This window comes from Carettochelys insculpta, chromosome 31, assembly GCF_033958435.1.
Source record: "Carettochelys insculpta isolate YL-2023 chromosome 31, ASM3395843v1, whole genome shotgun sequence".
Classification (NCBI taxonomy): domain Eukaryota; kingdom Metazoa; phylum Chordata; order Testudines; family Carettochelyidae; genus Carettochelys; species Carettochelys insculpta.
Window position 1 is genome coordinate 13,095,323 of NC_134167.1, and position 18,021 is coordinate 13,113,343.

Consider the following 18,021-nt stretch of genomic DNA (forward strand, 5'->3'; position numbering starts at 1 on the left):
CAGACAGAGGAGGGGAGAGAGAGGAACAGAAAAGACAAAGGAAGCAGAACAAGATCCGGGTTAAAAGTTCAGATGGAGAGGTGAGGTTGCTGGTAGCGGAGCCCCCGTTCCACTGGGCGGCCAGGCAATCTGAGGGGGCCACTGCAGCAGTTTGAAACCCCCTGCTCCCTGCCACCAGATTTCACTGCAAAGTTACTGCCCCACAAGATGGGCTGCTGAGCCAGGCCAGCCGTAGGGGTTGGGGGGCCTTCAGCGGAGATGTCCCCCACATCCCACCTGGCCCCACAAGTGTCGCTGAGACATCAGGGACCGTCCCTCCCCAACCCCTGTGCCGTATGGGAAGGAAGGGAGCAGGGATTCTTGCGGAGATGCACCAGGCTGGGTGTGCAGGAGGGAGGGGAGCAGGGATTTTCACGGAGACGTGCTGGGCCGGGCGTGCAGGAGGGAGGGAGGGAGGAAGGGGAGCAGGGATTTTCACGGAGACGCGCCGGGCCGGGCGTGCAGGAGGGAAGGGAGCAGGGATTTTCACGGAGACGCGCCGGGCCGGGCGTGCAGGAGGGAGGGGAGCAGGGATTTTCACAGAGACGGGCCGGGCCGGGCGTGCAGGAGGGAGGGAGGGAGGAAGGGGAGCAGGGATTTTCACGGAGACGTGCTGGGCCGGGCGTGCAGGAGGGAGGGAGGGAGGAAGGGGAGCAGGGATTTTCACAGAGACGCGCCGGGCTGGGCGTGCAGGAGAGAAGGGAGCAGGGATTTTCACGGATATGCGCCGGGCCGGGCGTGCAGGAGGGAGGGAGGGAGGAAGGGGAGCAGGGATTTTCACAGAGACGCGCCGGGCTGGGCGTGCAGGAGAGAAGGGAGCAGGGATTTTCACGGAGACGTGCCGGGCCGGGCGTGCAGGAGGGAGGGAGGGAGGAAGGGGAGCAGGGATTTTCACAGAGACGCGCCGGGCTGGGCGTGCAGGAGAGAAGGGAGCAGGGATTTTCACGGAGATGCGCCGGGCCGGGCGTGCAGGAGGGAGGGAGGGAGGGAGGGAGGAAGGGGAGCAGGGATTCTTGCGGAGATGCACCAGGCTGGGTGTGCAGGAGGGAGGGGAGCAGGGATTTTCACGGAGACGTGCTGGGCCGGGCGTGCAGGAGGGAGGGAGGGAGGAAGGGGAGCAGGGATTTTCACAGAGACGCGCCGGGCTGGGCGTGCAGGAGAGAAGGGAGCAGGGATTTTCACGGAGATGCGCCGGGCCGGGCGTGCAGGAGGGAGGGAGGGAGGGAGGAAGGGGAGCAGGGATTCTTGCGGAGATGCACCAGGCTGGGTGTGCAGGAGGGAGGGGAGCAGGGATTTTCACGGAGACGTGCTGGGCCGGGCGTGCAGGAGGGAGGGAGGGAGGAAGGGGAGCAGGGATTTTCACAGAGACGCGCCGGGCTGGGCGTGCAGGAGAGAAGGGAGCAGGGATTTTCACGGAGATGCGCCGGGCCGGGCGTGCAGGAGGGAGGGAGGGAGGGAGGGAGGAAGGGGAGCAGGGATTTTCACAGAGACGCGCTGGGTGGGTGTGCAGGTTCCACACCTAGAGGCTGGCTCCCAGCTGGGTGCAGGCTTTGAAACCCCGGGACACGGTCAATGGCTGCTGATCTCTGAGGCTCTGGCTGGCACCACTTGCTAAGCGACACAGCCCTCCACCCTGGAGAGCTGAACTCCAGGCTCAGCCCCACACCCCTTGCTGGCAAGACCAGGCCTCTTGGGCCCAAAAGCGAAACATCCTGCCTGCGTCTGACACAGCTGCCTCTCCCTCTCCCCCAGCCCTGCCCACCATCTGTCCTCCCTGCTAGACGGGGCCACAAGCCAGGCTGCTCCTGGGGCCCGAGGCTGCTGGGTGCCAACAGCCGGGCCTGCCCCTTCCCTGCCAGCCCCGGCCTGGAGCGCTCTGCCAGCAGCAGGGTTGGAAGATGACAACTGACAGAGCCAGGACTGCAACGGCTGGAAGACAGGCAGATCCAGCAGCCTCTCCCCTGAATCCTCCCAGCCACATGTGCATTTCTAGAGGCCCAGGGAGGCATCGCCATCAGGCGGCTCCTTCCAAACGATCCCAGCGACACCTGGCAGGAGAAGCTGCCTGGGGTGCAACGCATTCCCGCACTGGCGGCTGGGGACCAAGGTGATAGGAGTTCTCTAGTTCTCAGCTCCGCACCCCGCACCCCTCATCGCCCTAGCGGGGCGGCCAGGGTAAGACGCTGCCCTCTAAAGCTGAGGCGAGCGGACGCGGGCGGCACCTGGCCCCACGCAGCAGAGCCCCCGCTCTGCCCGTCAGCGCATGATGAGGAGACGCCCTGAGTGACGAAGCTGGGCTGCTGTAGCCCCTCTGGCTGGCACAGCTGGACTGGCAGAGCTGTGCTTTTCCCAGGGCACTTTAATCAGCTTGGGGTGCAACAACCCCAACCCCAAAAAAAGCCTGGGCTGTATCAAGAGGGGAGTTGTAAGTACGAAACAAGAAATAATTCTGCCACGCACTGAGCAGGCCTCAGCCGGAGCCTTGTGTCCAGCTCGGGGGGCCACGATTTCAGAAAGAGGTGGACAAACTGGCGAGCAACAACATGATTAAAGGTCTAGAAAACGGTGAGGGAAGGTTGGAAAAACAGGGTTTGTTTCGCCTGGGAAAGAGAAGGCCAAGGGGGATGTGCTAACAGCCTTCAAGTAGTTACAAGGAGGAGGGAGAAAAATGATTCTCCTCAATCTCTGAGGGTCGGACAAGGAGCAAGGGGCTCACACTGCCCCAAGGGAGGTTTAGGTGGGACATTGGGGAGAACTTTTAACTCTCAGGGTGGTCAAACAGTGGAATAAATCGCCAAGGGAGGTTGTGGAATCTCCATGGCTGGAGATATTTAAGAGCAGGTTCGGTAGATGTCTATCAGGGATGGTCTAGACAGTACTTGGTCCTGCCATTGGGGCAGGGGCTGGACTCGATGGCCTCTCGAGTTGTTCAGCATTTACGTAGCACTGTGGGACAGGGATCGTGTGCAGCTCCAGAGAGAGGGGTCACCAGGGCTCCTGCAAGGCAGGCTGCCTTGGCTGGCTGGCATGGTGGAAGGCAAGGGCCAGGGAGCCGTACAGCCCTTGCTCCCCAGGGTCCCAGGCAGGGCTCCCTGGAGGCTGTGAGCTCGGGAGAGATTCCCGCGCTGCCCAGCTGACGGCAGAGCGCCCCCAGCCGCGCGGGTCTGGCTGCATGTACACGTTCTCCCGCGGGCGGCTAGAGAAGGTCGGAGGGGACGCTGGGCTGGCAGGTGACAGCTGAGACCTGCCGGGCCCTGGAGGCGTATCACGGGGAAGCTGGGAGAGGGCAGTTTGCTGAACTGGGACAAGCACAGCTCTGCCAGTCTGGCTGCGCCCATGCCAGGAACGCTTCGCTGGGCGCCTCCGCGAGCGCTGGGCCACGCCGAGCTCTCACCTGAGAAGTTCCTGGTAGCCAGCATGGTGGTGAGGATCGCCCCCTGCAAGAGAAGAGCCGGGGGTGGGTACAGGGCACAGCTGGGGGCGGTCAGCTGGAGCGGGGCCAGGATACCGGCCACCCACTGCTGCCCCCCGAGGCACGAGGGATGCTGGATGTACTCTGTCGGGGGCAGACGCCCCAGTCCCCCCTCAACACCCCAGCTTCCCTCCCCTCTGCTGGCCGGGCAGAGCCCAGGCTGCTGGGAAGCCGCACCAGTCCCATGGTGCTGAACACAGGCATGGTCGGAATCCGCTGCACTTCCACCCATGGCGGTGCTGCCTTTAGCTCCTGCCCCTCCAGGGGCCAAGGTCCCGAACCCCTGAGGGTCAGATGAGTGGACCCCAAGCGACCGGACGGGGTGGGATCCGGAGCCCCTGGGGAAATCCTGGACCCACAGACGTCACTGGGATGCAGCAGCAGGACCTGGAGGGTGGGGTGACGTTATTGGGTCTTAAAACGAACACGAGACCCGAAGTTTGCACCGGATCTTGTGCCAAAGGAGGCGTCTAACGACAGCCACTGAATCTGGTTACACGGCTTAAATGTGTGTACCATGTGCATAGATCCAGGTACGAGAGGAGCTCTGCGCTTCTATTAGAGATGGTAAATTCTGGGAGTTCACAAAGGAGGCCTGGCCGCCTCCCAGCCAGGCAGACAGACTCACCAGAGCAAGAGCCTCGTCAGACTTCAACCCACATCTCAGGATTTGAGCGGGGACCTGTCGGCTAGCAGGCGGCCAAGGGCAGAACGCCTGAGAGGGGGACATGGGTGGGGTCCTGACGTTAGAAGCAAGAGGAAGACCATGGGCAGGGTAGGCCCACTGCTCAGTGAGGAGGGAGAACCAACATCAGGGAACTTGGAAATGGCAGAGGTGCTTAATGACCTCTTTGTTTCGATCTTCCCCAAGAAGGCCGATGCAGAAATGCCTAACATAATGCATGCTGGGGGAAGGGGGTAGGTTTGGAGGATAAAATTAAAAAAAGAACAAGTTAAAAATTACTTCGAAAGTTAGATGTCTGCAAGTCACCAGAGCCTGATAAAATACATCCTAGAATACTGAAGGAGCTGATAGAGGAGGTTTCTGAGCCTTTAGCTAGCACCTTTGAAAAGTCCTGGAAGTTGGGAAGAGATTGCCAGAGATGGAAAATGGCAAATAGAGTGTCCATCTCTAAACAGGGAAATAAGAACCCAGGAAACTACAGACCAGGCAGTTTAACTCCTGCGCCAGGAAAGATGATGGAGCACGTAATTAAGGAATTCATCTGCAAACATTTGGAAGAAAATAAGGTAATAGATAACAGCCAGCCTGGATGTGTGAGGGACAAATCAGGCCAGACCAATCTGATGGCTTTCTTTGATAGGATAATGAGCCTTGTGCACAAAGGAGAAGCGGTGGATGTGGTACACCCAGACTGTAGTGAGGCATTTGATACGGTCTCGCATGAGCTTCTTATCGATAAACTAGGCAAATACAACATAGATGGGGCCATAACTGGCTGGATAACTGTTCATGGAGAGTAGTTATTAATGGTTCACAGTCATGTTGGAAGGGCAGAACAAGTGGGGTTCTGCAGGGGTCTGTTGTGGGACTGGTTCTATTCAATATCTTCATCAATGGTTTAGATATTGGCATGATATGGCCCCTTTTCGTCTCGGGAGACGGTGGTCAGCAGCGACAGTGAGGATCTATGGGCAGTGTTTGAGCCTGCAGCTTATCCATCCAATATTGGATTTGCAGAGTCAATTGCAACAGCCACATGTCAGGCTGTTCCGAATTCTGGAGTCTCAGAGCCTTCCTTCAAAGATGAAGTTCTTTGGGAAGACGTTCGTCACCCATTCTTCTCACATGACCAAGCCACCATAGTCTTCTGCTGTTGAGGATTGCTGTCAGGCTGGGAATGCCAGATCTTGACAGGACGTCCACATTTGAAATTTTATCTTGCCAGTTGAGATTCGTAATTCTGCGGAGGCAGCAAAGATGGAAGCTGTTCAGTTTTTTCTCCTGCTTTGAGTAGATGGTCCCATGCCTCAGAACCACACAGCAGGATGCTCAATATACATACCTGGTAAATTAGTATCTTTCTTTTCACTGTCAGCTTAGGATTGTTCCACGCTTGTTTCGTAAGTCTGCCATAATTCGTAGCTGCCTTCCCAATTCTGATGTTCAGTTCTTCATCCATGGACAAGCTGGTGGTATCCAAGGTAACAGAATTGTTGAACCACATCTAATGGGCTGTTATCCAGAATGACATTGGGTCGCTGAGGTAGACCTTGAGTGAATACAACTGTTTTCTTCATGCTTATGTCAAGGGAAAACAACTTGCAGGCTCTGGACAGAGAATCCATCAGTGACTGTAGCGTCTTCCTTATAAGTGACAAGAGCTGAATCATCTGCGAAGAGGAGTTCCCTGGTGAGGACTTTCTTGAGCTTAGTTTTGGCTTTGAGTCTTGCCAGGTTGCAGAGAGAGCCTTCTAATCTCGTGTGGAGAAATACATCGCTGCGTGAGTTTTGAAACGTGCCATTTAGGAGAGCTGAGAGGTACATGCTGAAGAGGGTAGGGGCAAGGACACGCCCTTGTTTGACTCTGCTGTCCACTGCAAACGGTTCTGATGTAGCTCCATCATATTGCACTGTTGCTTTCATGTTTTCGTGAAAGGATGTTACGAGCTTGAGTGGGCTCGGTGGGCAGCCAATCTTGGTTAATACTCTGTCTCGTCCTGATCTACTGACTGTGTCAAACACCTTTGTTAAGCCCACAAATGCTTTGAATTATGGCTTTCCTTGGTCTCTGCATTTCCCTTGTAGCTGTCGAAGTGAGAAATTCACGTCCATTGGTGACCTCCAGCCCTGAAGGCACATTGTGTCTCTGGACAGACTCAATCTGTGAGTTTTTGCAGGCGTTTGAGAATCACACGGGGGAAGATGCCTCTGTAGTTGTTGCAGTCACCCTTGTGGCCTGTTTTTATAGAGAGTGATGATATTTTCATCCTTTGTGTCATGTGGGACATCACCTGCTCTCCAACATTTTAGGAGTAAATCACAGAGGAAGGGGAAGAGCACAGCTGGAATTCTGTCATTTCCTGGTGCTTTTCCATTGGAAAGAGCGTCATGAGCGCGAACAAGTTCCTCCTCCGTAGGCTCTGCATGTAGCTCTGACATTGCTGGAAGAGTTGGGATGAGGTTGTCAGGTTCAGGTTGTTTTGTACGCTCATGGGAATAAAGGCTTGAGTAGCGTTCCACCCCTCTGGACGTCTGCAGCTTCTTGTCTGTCCATTTAAATGCTTCAGCAGGGCTGTTTTGGCAATGTTTGGCCTGAGTGCTTTCTTCAGTCCATCATACATGGTTTTCAGATTGCCCACATCAGATGCCTTTTGAATATTAGAACACAGGTCGGCCCAATACTTGTTCACACACAGCCTGGATTCTCTCCGAAGTACAGATCTTGCCTGATCTCTTGTGCTTTGAGATGGGTTCTCTATGGTATTCAGATGTGCCTTGTGTTTTAATTCAAGAAGGGGCCCAAGAATGTCAGCATTTTCATCAATCCAGTCTTTGCTAGAGAATTCAGCATGGACCATGCTTCATCAACGGTTTGTTGGGCAGGTTTGTGTTCCATTTTCTGAGAGATATCATCTGCGAAGACAGAGCATTTCAGCGCATCTCTGGTATTGAGGGTATTGATCTTTGGCTTATTGCATTCCTTTGTCATACAGAGTTTCTCTGGGATGATTTTCACTCTGCTGGTGATCAAGGAGTGATCAGTGTCACAATCTGCGCAGCAGTACGTGCGTGTAATTTTGACAGCATTGAGATGTTTCCCACGTTCCGGTACAAGGTCAAGTTGATGCCAGTGACCGGATCTGGGGTGACAACACGAAACCTGGTGACACTCTTTCAAGTTAAAGCCAGTATTAGTGGTGCAGAGCTGAATGTGAGAAGCCTTTGACCGTTTTTGTTCATTTTCCCAATACCGTGACGTCCAAGGCAGACGGGCCAGGACTGATGGTGACGTCCAACTCTTGCACTGAAGTTGCCAAGGATGTACAGTTGTTCACCAGTTGGAAAGGAGTCAATAACTTTCTGAAGATTATAATAAACGTGGTCCTTGTCTTCGGCGCATAATGCCAACGATATCGGCAGAGAGAGTACACTTATTAAGTCTGCAGATGATACCAAGCTGGGAGGGGTTGAAACCGCATTGGAGGATCGGGTCAGAGTTCCAAATGATCTGGAGAAATGGTCTGAGGCAAAGAGGATGAAGGTTAATAAGGACAAATGCCAAGTGCTCCACTTAGGAAGGCACAATCCGCTTCACACATACAGAATGGGGAGAGACTGTCTAGGAAGGAGTCCTGCAGAAAGGGATTGAGGGGTCATCATGGACCACAAGCTAAATAGGAGTCAACAGTGTGATGCTGTTGCGAAAAAAGCAAACACGATTCTGGGACACATTAACGGGTGTTGTGAGCAAGACACGAGAAGTCGTTCTCCTGCTCTACTCAGTGCTCATTAGGCCTGAGCTGGAGTATTGTGGCCAGTTCTGGGCACCACATTTCAAGAAAGATGTGGAGAAATTGGAGAAGGTCCAGAGAAAAGCGACAAGAATGATGAAAGGCCTAGAGAAGATGAGCCATGAGGGGAGCCTGAAAGAACTGGGCTTGTTTAGCTTAGAAAAGAGAAGACAGAGAGAGGACATGATAGCGGTTTTCAAGTACCTCAAAGAGGGTTATAAAGAGGAGGGAGAAAAATTGTTCCTCGGCCTCTGAGGATCAGACAAGGAGCAATGGGCTTAAAGTGCAGCAAGGGAGGTTTAGGTTGGAATTAGGAAAAAGTTCCTAACTGCCAGGGTGGCCCAACACTGGAATAAATTGCCTGGGGAGGTTGTGGGATTTCCACCACCAGAGATATTTAAGAGCAGGTGGGACAGACACCTATCAGGGATGGTCTAGATGGTGCTTGGGCCTGCCATGAGGGCAGGGGGCTGGACTCAATGGCCTCTCGAGATCCCTTCCAGTTCTAGTGTTCGATCACTCTATGCGACTCTCCATTGCGAAGGTGCTCCTGCACAGAGGAAAAATGGATTTCCCCCCACCTGGGCAAGGCTGTCAAGGGGATCCTGCAATCTCCATCCTGTCTGCTGTTTGCAGGAACATCTCCACTATGAACTGAGCCTGAACAAACTGCAGACCCATCCTGACCAAGGACGTATTCCAGAGCCTATTAAGATGGCCACCTTGTCCATCTGCTGCAGCCTGCACCAAGAACTTGCATCTGACGAAGCAGATCTTTGCCCAAAAAACCCATTAGTTTATAAGGTGCCAAGGCACTTCTTGGTGTTTTTAACAAGAACTTTATGATTGCTGTGTGTAATTCACTTTCACCCTTGTCTTTCTTTCTTTCTATTAAGAAACCTTTAGATTCTAAAGGTGCTGTTTCGGGTGAGATCTAAGTATCCCTTGACCCGGGGATGTGGCTGGTCCCTTTGGGGCTGGGAGAACCAGTGTGGATTTGGTGGGCCTGCTTTTCATAACCTCTCACCTGTGTAAGGGCGGAGACCGGTTTGGGGCACCAGGGAAGCTGGGGAAGCTGAAGGATTAGCTTGTGTGACTTCTGGCTAGCCGAGGCCTGGTTTGGTGCCTTGTGTGAAGGATCCCAAGTCAGGGCTGTAAGTGGCCTTGTTTAAGGAACTAGCCCAGGGTTGGTTCTCTTAGCAGTGCCTTACCCGCCCCCCGTGTGTGCTGTCCGTGGCTCTCGGGAGAGCTGGTGCTGGGGCTCTGCAGGGATGTTACCTTGAGCTTTCTCCTGGCGTTGAACTTTTTCAGACACTCTACGGTCTCCTGCCTGTGCATCATAGAGGCCACAGTGGAGCGTTGCTGGCGGAGAGAAGGTGAGGGAGAGAAATCAGCCACAGCTGCCTTGGCGGCGGAGAACAAGTGTGGGCAGGTGAGAGGCTGGGCTGGGCTGGGGGGCACGGAAATGGCTTGGCTCAGCCAGCAGGGTCCCCCGCCCCCCTGGGAGCCCCTAGAGGCCCCATCCAGTCTTGGGACTACAGGCGGGGTAAGCGCTGTGGGCGCAGCAGCCCACCCAGCACTGGGGCCCGGTTCCTGTCCTACCCATCCAGGGGAAGGGCCCTCTGTACGCCAAGCCCCCTCCCTCCACACACGAGTCAGCCCAGCTCTGCCCAGCCGGCACCCAGGGCCCGGGCCCTGCTAGGCGCCAGTCAGAGAGAACCCTCACTCCCCATCGCCTGGCCGTGAGGACTCAGCTCTGCCCCCAGGCCCGAACCAGAAGGGCTGCTCTAGGGCTCACCCCTGAGACAGCGCCATCAGCCCAGCCTGGCCAGCCCCTCTCGCCACCCCCAGGCTGGAGCTAGCGAGGTGCCGAGCTGTGGGGCCCAGCAGAGAGACTTACGCAGACCCATGGGTGTTTCAGCGCCTCGTGCGCTGTGATTCGTTTGGCCGGGTTGATGGTTAACATCTGGTTGATGAGGTTTTTGGCTTCGGGGGTGACCGTGTCCCACTCGGGAGAAGGGAACTGCAGACAGGAGACAGGGGCCAGGGAGGTTAAATGCAGGGAGTCACGGCTGGAGGGGGGCAGCCCAAAGTCAGCGCCAGAGCCTGCCCAGATCCCTCTGCCTGCTGCCTTATCAGCGCTGCTCCAGCTGAGCAGCAGCTGCCCTCTGCCAGGGCCCAGCAGCACCCGGAAGCTCTGGGGCAGAGCTGGCTTTGTCCTCCTGCCTTGAACCTGCCAGCAGATCCCACCCCGGCAGCGCTCATTCCAGTTCAACACCTTATTCCCTGCAGTCCCATTGTGCCCCAGAGGCTGGGCTGGCCATGGGCAGCTGGTCTGCAGGTGTGGTGGGTGCAGGGGAAGCTGGAAGTGCTGGCAGCCATTCGCTCCTTTGCTGCAGGCAGTTGCTGCGTGGGGCCACTCAGGCCGTGCTCCGGAGGGCTCCCCCACGAGCCCCCCGGCTCCGGAAGGGAAATCAATGTAAACCACCAGCTGGAGCAAGTGGCGAGCCTGCAGCCGGTTCGGATGCTGCACGCTCCGGAGGTCCCTGCTCGCTTTCCATACAAGCAAGAGGGGAGAGGAGATGCTCGGGAGGTGGGGGGAACCGGCCGCCGTTTGCTCCCTGCCGGCGGAGCCCAGGGGTGTGCAGAAGAGGCCGAGCTCGCAGGGGCAAGGAAAGCGCCGGCAGAGGGCAGGCAGAGGAGGAGGGCGGCTGCTGAGTCCCCCCGAGCTATGCGGCGCAGAGAGATACCCACTGGACCTGCGCTCGGGGCAGCCGCCGCAGTGCGGCGCGCAGGGGGCGTCCAGATGCTCCCGGGTCCCTCTGTGCTGCCAGGTGCATGGAGAATGGGTCGTGCCAAGGCAGGAATCTCGGCCAGGTCCCTGTGCCGCGGCCCTGCCCGGGGTCTGCAAGGGAGCCAGGAGGGCAGGTTACCACACTTGTCAGCGGCCCCCAGAGCGAGGGGAGAGGAGCTGGCAGGGCTGCGGGCAGCCCCCCGGCCCGGGCAGCGCCGGCCTCTCTGACTCACGCCTGCTGCGGGGCAGCCACCGGCTCCCAGCGCACAGAGCCCTCCGGAGGGGTGGGGGCTGATTCCCGAGCCCCCGCACAGCAGTGGCCGGGTGCATGGCTCTGGGCACAAGGAACTGCGCAGTGTATGGGACCTGCCTGTGCCTGGCCAGCCCAGCCCTCACTCACCGGGTGCTGGGGAAAGCAGCTTTCCCCCAGGCCCTGGCCTCAACGGGAGACCCGGAAGTGAAATCTGGAAGCCCTTATCTGCTGCCCCCGGCAGGGAGCAGCTCCTCTCTACAAGAGGTCCCCCCAGGCGCGGCCGTCCCCCACCCCCAGGCCTGGGAACCCTCCCTGGCACGGCTGTGCAGCAGCCCACAGGCCTTGCTTCCAGGCCAAGCAGACGGACGCAGCGCAAGCTTGCCTGCTCAGATGCTGGCGCAGGCAGGCCCAGCAGCTGCCAACGGGCCCCACGGCCAGCCTGGCCCTAACAATGCCGGGGCCGAGTCCTGCAGGAGCCAGCCTAGCCAACGCCCAGGGTTCGCCCATCCCTTCCCGGCAGCCTGGGCCCAGCCAGTGAGTGCCAAGCTGCGTGGGCATGGCGGGCAAGCCCCGAGGGGCTCGGGCACAGCGAGGGGTGGGGAGAGCTGGGCGCTGGGTGAGTGACGCCAAGGCAGGCCGGGAACATGTGAGCTGTGCAGGGAGACGGCCAGACACAGCGCCTATGACTCCTGGGGAGAAGGAGGGACGTGCCCCAGGCCGGAAGGGCAGGACCCAGGCCTGAGGAGACGCCAGCGATTCCAGGTCCGGAGCAGACAGCAGAGAACGGAGGGGGACAGGCCAACTTGCTAAGAGCAGCCCCGGCCCCCGACGCCGGCAGCGGGGCTCTGGCACCGAGGGCGGATTGGTACTCACATCATAGGCACCAGCCTTGATTTGTTGGTACAGTTTGTGCTGGTCCTCATCCCAGAAGGGCGGGTAACCGACTAGCAGGATGTACAGGATCACACCTGGGGAGGGAGAGGGAGTCAGTGCCCGCAGGACACGGGGGCTTCGGTCAACCCGCTGCCAGGCCCGGCACTGATGGGCCGTGGGCAGAAATTCCAGCTCTGCCCTGTGTGGTGGAGAACTGCTCCCTGTCCGCACCCCACAGCTGGCAGGCGAGGAGGGCGGCCCCAGAGCTGCCCAGCAAAATGCCAGGGAGCCCAGCAGATGCCAATGGGCTCCAGCTGCACTGGGACAGGAGTGGGAGCCAGCAGCCAGGGTTAGATCTGACCAGAGCCTGGTTGCTGGCTGTGCCTCCCGACAGGCCCCCGGGCACGTCCGTCTGTGCCTCCCGACAGGCCCCCGGGCATGTCCGTCTCTGCCTCCCGACAGGCCCCTGGGCACGTCCGTCTGTGCCTCCCGACAGGCCCCCGGGCACGTCCGTCTGTGCCTCCCGACAGGCCCCCGGGCATGTCCGTCTCTGCCTCCCGACAGGCCCCTGGGCACGTCCGTCTGTGCCTCCCGACAGGCCCCCGGGCACGTCCGTCTGTGCCTCCCGACGCGCCCTTGTGTACGTCCGTCTGTGCCTCCCAACAGGCCCCTGCGTGCACGTCCGTCTGTGCCTCCCAACACGCCCTTGTGCACGTCCGTCTGTGCCTCCCAACAGGCCCCTGCGTGCACGTCCGTCTGTGCCTCCCGACACGCCCCCGGGCACGTCCGTCTGTGCCTCCCGACGCGCCCTTGTGTACGTCCGTCTCTGCCTCCCGACAGGCCCCCACGCGCACGTCTGTGCCACAGACACCCCCTCGCACACACCCGTCTGTGCTACACGGCTTCCTCTCCTGACAGTACGGGGGTGGGATGTCTTGGTTTAGCAAAGGCCCCAGGGAGATGTGGGCCAGGGCTGGAGACAGGCATTGATCCCAGAGTAGGATCCGTACTGTCCACTGTAGGGTTTGGGGCTGGCTGGTTCAGGCACATCTCAGGCATGGACCCCAGGCCATTGACCAAGTCCAATAAGCAGCCAGGCTCGGGGCTACCAGCAGGGAGGACTAAAAGTCAGCAGGTGTTAGGCACCTCATCTGCCTGGACCCAGCGGTAAAACTCCCAGAGTGCTACATCTTGAGGTGCCTAAACCCTTTGGACAATCTGCTCCGCAGCGACCGGGGCAGAGCTGGGGTTTGAACCCGTCTCCCTGGCTAGCACCCTGACCACTAGGCCAGCCCACCGCCGCTCACAGAGCGCTACAGGCAGAGGCAGGGGACCGGCAGGTCTGGGGCTCTGAGCGGAGAGGCTCGGCACAGCCACAGGAGCGACTCCGGGCACGAGGGATTTACGCAGCTTGGTCTCCGCAGCTGAGCACGGGGGACGAGAAGTGGGGAGTCGATCCTGCTCAGACACTGCCCAGTGGGCTGGCAGAGAAGGGGCGAACACGCCCCAGGGGCTGGGCCCTCGACCTGGCCCAGTTCTGGCTGGAAACGGGCACATGGGAACGCTGACGGCCAGTCCTGCTCCGAGCAGAGGCCCAGCCCAGAGGACCACGGAGCTCTGGCCCTTACCGCACGCCCAGATGTCCACGGGCTTGCCATAGGCTTCCTTGCGCAGCACTTCGGGCGAGAGGTAGCCGGGGGTGCCTGCGAAGCCTGGGGAGAGAACACAGAGCAAGGGCCAGGTTGGCATAGCCGGCCGGGTCGGCGGGGGTGGGCTGGGGCTGGGGAAGGGGCTCGGGAACTCACCAAACCACGCCTGTTGATCCCCCTGCACCTCGATGGCCAGGCCGAAATCCGCCAGCTTCACTGCCGCCCCTTTGCACTTGCTGGCCAGGAGCAGGTTCTCCGGCTGCGGCGGGACGGGGCAGAGGAGCGGGGACAGAAGAACAAGGGCAGAGGGTTGGCAGAAGCAGGTGAGAGTCACGAGAACGGCCTGAGGAGCCTTGCGACCGCTCCGAAGGAAGACCTGGGGGTCCTGCCCCGGCTGGGACGGGGCCCACGTGCGGCCACACAGCCCGGCTGGCACCTTCGCTCACGGCGACGGACTGGGATCCGAGCTAACGGCCCGCCTCTCCCCTCGGGGCAGAAACCCAGCTCTGGCACTGGGCTTATTCCAGACCGCCCCAGAGCTCCAGCTGCCTCAGCCAGGGCTTGTGTCATGTGCCCATCTGGCCCGGCCTCAGGCCCGTTCCAGCTGCCCGAAGCCCCACGCTGCCCACCTCGCCTGCCCGCTTTCCCTGGGGCGCTGTGCCGTAGCAGCTGGGGAACAGAAGCAGTTCCCCCCACAACTCCTGCTCCAATGGCTTCCCAGCCCCACCTCTCCCCAAGGCAACCCAGCCCCCAGCATGGGGCTGGCAAGCAACTGTTTTCTGCACCCCCCAGACAGGGTGGCCCGGGATGCATGGTCTCAGTGGCAGGTGCCCCCCAGATGGGTGGTCCGGCTCCTCCACAGGTGTCCCCAGCTGCAGGCAGAGGCGGTCTCTGATGGACCTGCTGGAGCTCAGCGGAGCTACAAGAATCAGAGCGGCCCCCGGGAGCTCTGGAAACGTTCCGTGACGGTCCAGGTGGGCCGGCTCCCAGACGGGACAACACAGAGCAGAGCTCCCCGGCAGAGGGGCCACCCCGAATGACTGGGCCAGTGCCCTGCCCAGGCCCTGCGGAGACCGGACACCAGCCCAGGCAGGGTCAGAACTGCCCAACGACCAGAGATCAGGTCACACAGTGGCCAAACCAGCAGCAGGGGGACTGAGCCCCAGCCACAGAAGAGCCAATGACCTCAGGCCGCCACGCCCCAGTCCTGTGCCAGCTGCGAGAGCCAGCGACCCCCTCCGCCAGCTGGATTGGGACTGGTGCCCCTGAAAGGCCCCACACCCCATTCCCGCACCAGCCACTCCCAGCCCAAGACGCACCCAAGCTAGCAGCCCCGGAGGGAAAGGTCCTGGGGTCCAGGCCCCGTCCCTGGGGCCAGCCGGACCCTGCCCTGGGGCCAGACAACCAGGCCCCTCTCTCTGGAGCCATTCCACATGGGCTGGTCGATGAGGGGGGCGGAGACCATTCTGCAGCACCAGGCGTTCTCGGACCCTGCCCACCTGCATCACCGGGGCACCAGCTGCACCCCACAGCCCCCCACCCTCCCCACTGCACCGTGACACAAAGGGCAAGAAACCAGTTCCCCGAGCAGTGCTTCAGCAAGGGCAGCGCCCGCTCCACCCCCCAGCACTGCTCCAGCACGCGGCTCCCCTGCCCCGGCACCCCTCCAGCACGCGGCTCCCGCTCCCCCGCCCCAGCACCGCTCCAGCATGCGGCTCCCGCTCCCCCGCCCCAGCACCGCTCCAGCATGCGGCTCCCCTGCCCCGGCACCCCTCCAGCACACGGCTCCCCTGCCCCGCCCCAGCACTGCTCCAGCATGCGGCTCCCCTGCCCCGGCACCCCTCCAGCACGCGGCTCCCGCTCCCCCGCCCCAGCACTGCTCCAGCATGCGGCTCCCCTGCCCCGGCACCCCTCCAGCACACGGCTCCCCTGCCCCGGCACCCCTCCAGCATGCGGCTCCCGCTCCCCCGCCCCAGCACTGCTCCAGCACGCGGCTCCCGCTCCCCCGCCCCAGCACCGCTCCAGCACGCGGCTCCCGCTCCCCTGCCCCAGCACTGCTCCAGCACACGGCTCCCCTGCCCCGGCACCCCTCCAGCACGCGGCTCCCGCTCCCCCGCCCCAGCACCGCTCCAGCATGCGGCTCCCCTGCCCCGGCACCCCTCCAGCATGCGGCTCCCGCTCCCCCGCCCCAGCACTGCTCCAGCATGCGGCTCCCCTGCCCCGGCACCCCTCCAGCATGCGGCTCCCGCTCCCCCGCCCCAGCACTGCTCCAGCACGCGGCTCCCGCTCCCCCGCCCCAGCACCGCTCCAGCACGCGGCTCCCGCTCCCCTGCCCCAGCACCGCTCCAGCACGCGGCTCCCGCTCCCCTGCCCCAGCACCCCTCCAGCACGCGGCTCCCGCTCCCCCGCCCCAGCACCGCTCCAGCATGCGGCTCCCCTGCCCCGGCACCCCTCCAGCACACGGCTCCCCTGCCCCAGCACCCCTCCAGCATGCGGCTCCCGCTCCCCCGCCCCAGCACTGCTCCAGCACGTGGCTCCCGCTCCCCTGCCCCAGCACCCCTCCAGCACGCGGCTCCCGCTCCCCTGCCCCGGCACCCCTCCAGCACACAGCTCCCCTGCCCCGGCACCCCTCCAGCATGCGGCTCCCGCTCCCCTGCCCCAGCACCGCTCCAGCACGCGGCTCCCCTGCCCTGGCACCCCTCCAGCACACGGCTCCCACTCCCCTGCCCCAGCACCACTCCAGCATGCGGCTCCCGCTCCCCTGCCCCAGCACCGCTCCAGCACGTGGCTCCCCTGCCCCGGCACCCCTCCAGCACGCGGCTCCCGCTCCCCCATCCCAGCACCACTCCAGCATGCGGCTCCCGCTCCCCCGCCCCAGCACCGCTCCAGCACGCGGCTCCCCTGCCCCGGCACCCCTCCAGCATGCGGCTCCCGCTCCCCCATCCCAGCACCACTCCAGCATGCGGCTCCCGCTCCCCCGCCCCAGCACGCGGCTCCCCTGCCCCGGCACCCCTCCAGCACACGGCTCCCCTGCCCCGGCACCCCTCCAGCACACGGCTCCCGCTGCCCCGCCCCAGCACTGCTCCAGCACGCGGCTCCCGCTCCCCTGCCCCAGCACCGCTCCAGCACGCGGCTCCCCTGCCCCAGCACCGCTCCAGCATGCGGCTCCCCTGCCCCGGCACCCCTCCAGCACACGGCTCCCGCTCCCCTGCCCCAGCACCCCTCTAGCATGCGGCTCCCCTGCCCCGGCACCCCTCCAGCATGCGGCTCCCGCTCCCCTGCCCCAGCACCGCTCCAGCACGCGGCTCCCCTGCCCCAGCACCCCTCCAGCATGCGGCTCCCCTGCCCCGGCACCCCTCCAGCACACGGCTCCCGCTCCCCTGCCCCAGCACCGCTCCAGCACGTGGCTCCCCTGCCCTGGCACCCCTCCAGCACACGGCTCCCGCTCCCCTGCCCCAGCACTGCTCCAGCACGCGGCTCCCGCTCCCCCGCCACAGCACCGCTCCAGCACACGGCTCCCCTGCCCCGGCACCCCTCCAGCACACGGCTCTCGCTCCCCTGCCACAGCACCGCTCCAGCACGCGGCTCCCCTGCCCCAGCACTGCTCCAGCACGCGGCTCCCCCGCCCCAGCACCCCTCCAGCACGCGGCTCCTGCTCCCCTGCCACGGCTCCCGCTCCCGTGTTCCAGCACGTGGCTCCCCTACCCTGGCAACGCTCCAGCAAGCGGCTCCTGCTCCCCCGCCCCAGCATCACGTCAGCATGCGGTTCCCCTGGCCTGGCACTGCTCTGGGACGTCGCTCCCACTCCCATACCCCAGCACCAATCCAGGACGCGGCTCCCGCTCCCCCGCCCCAGCATCACATCAGCACGTGGCTCCCCTAGCCTGGCACTGTTCCGGGACGCGGCTCCCTCTCCGATACCCCGGCACCAATCCAGGACGCGGTTCCCGCTCCCCCGCCACGGCTCCCGCTCCCCCACCCCGGCACCGCTCCAGCACGTGGCTCCTGCTCCCCTGCCTTGCGATGGCACAGCACGGCACACGCACACGAGCCCAGGCCTGTCACTTACGATAGCAAAATGGTGCAAACCACAGCCGTGCCTGCACCATGCCAGAACAGCACACGCAACAGCCCGGAGACCAGCGCTAGCATCTCCACGTGGCATGACGCAAGGGCCCTGAGCTCCATCAAACTGCTGCAGCTTGTTTGCAGGCCTGGGTCTGTCTCCCCTCTGCTAACGCACTGTCACCGGGTGACGGAGCAGGGCTCTCCCATGAGGAGTTGGGCTCTAGCGCAGGAATGGTGCCAGGGTCTCAAAGCCAGAATTATGCACCCGGTGATGGCTCATCTCTGGGGACCAGAACTGAGCTCCCCCATCCTCACTACTGCACAACCTCCCACACAAGAGCTCAGCTCCTTTACTCCAGAACCACACAACCTCACAGACGCCAGAGCCAAGGTCCAG

General features: G+C 61.7%; 1 protein-coding gene across 18 annotated transcripts in view; it reads right to left on the reverse strand.

The window, feature by feature from the left end:
• The window catches only part of CAMK2B (calcium/calmodulin dependent protein kinase II beta), a 114,705-nt gene that overhangs the window by 34,659 nt on the left and 62,025 nt on the right, over positions 1–18,021 (reverse strand). For all 18 annotated transcript variants that reach the window (XM_074981524.1, XM_074981522.1, XM_074981523.1 and 15 more), the window contains 6 exons: positions 13,713–13,815; positions 13,536–13,619; positions 11,908–12,002; positions 9,888–10,010; positions 9,266–9,349; positions 3,434–3,476 (listed from right to left, as the gene is read on the reverse strand). In XM_074981524.1, the coding sequence (XP_074837625.1) occupies positions 3,434–3,476; positions 9,266–9,349; positions 9,888–10,010; positions 11,908–12,002; positions 13,536–13,619; positions 13,713–13,815 (532 nt within the window). The remainder of the gene's footprint in view (positions 1–3,433; positions 3,477–9,265; positions 9,350–9,887; positions 10,011–11,907; positions 12,003–13,535; positions 13,620–13,712; positions 13,816–18,021) is intronic.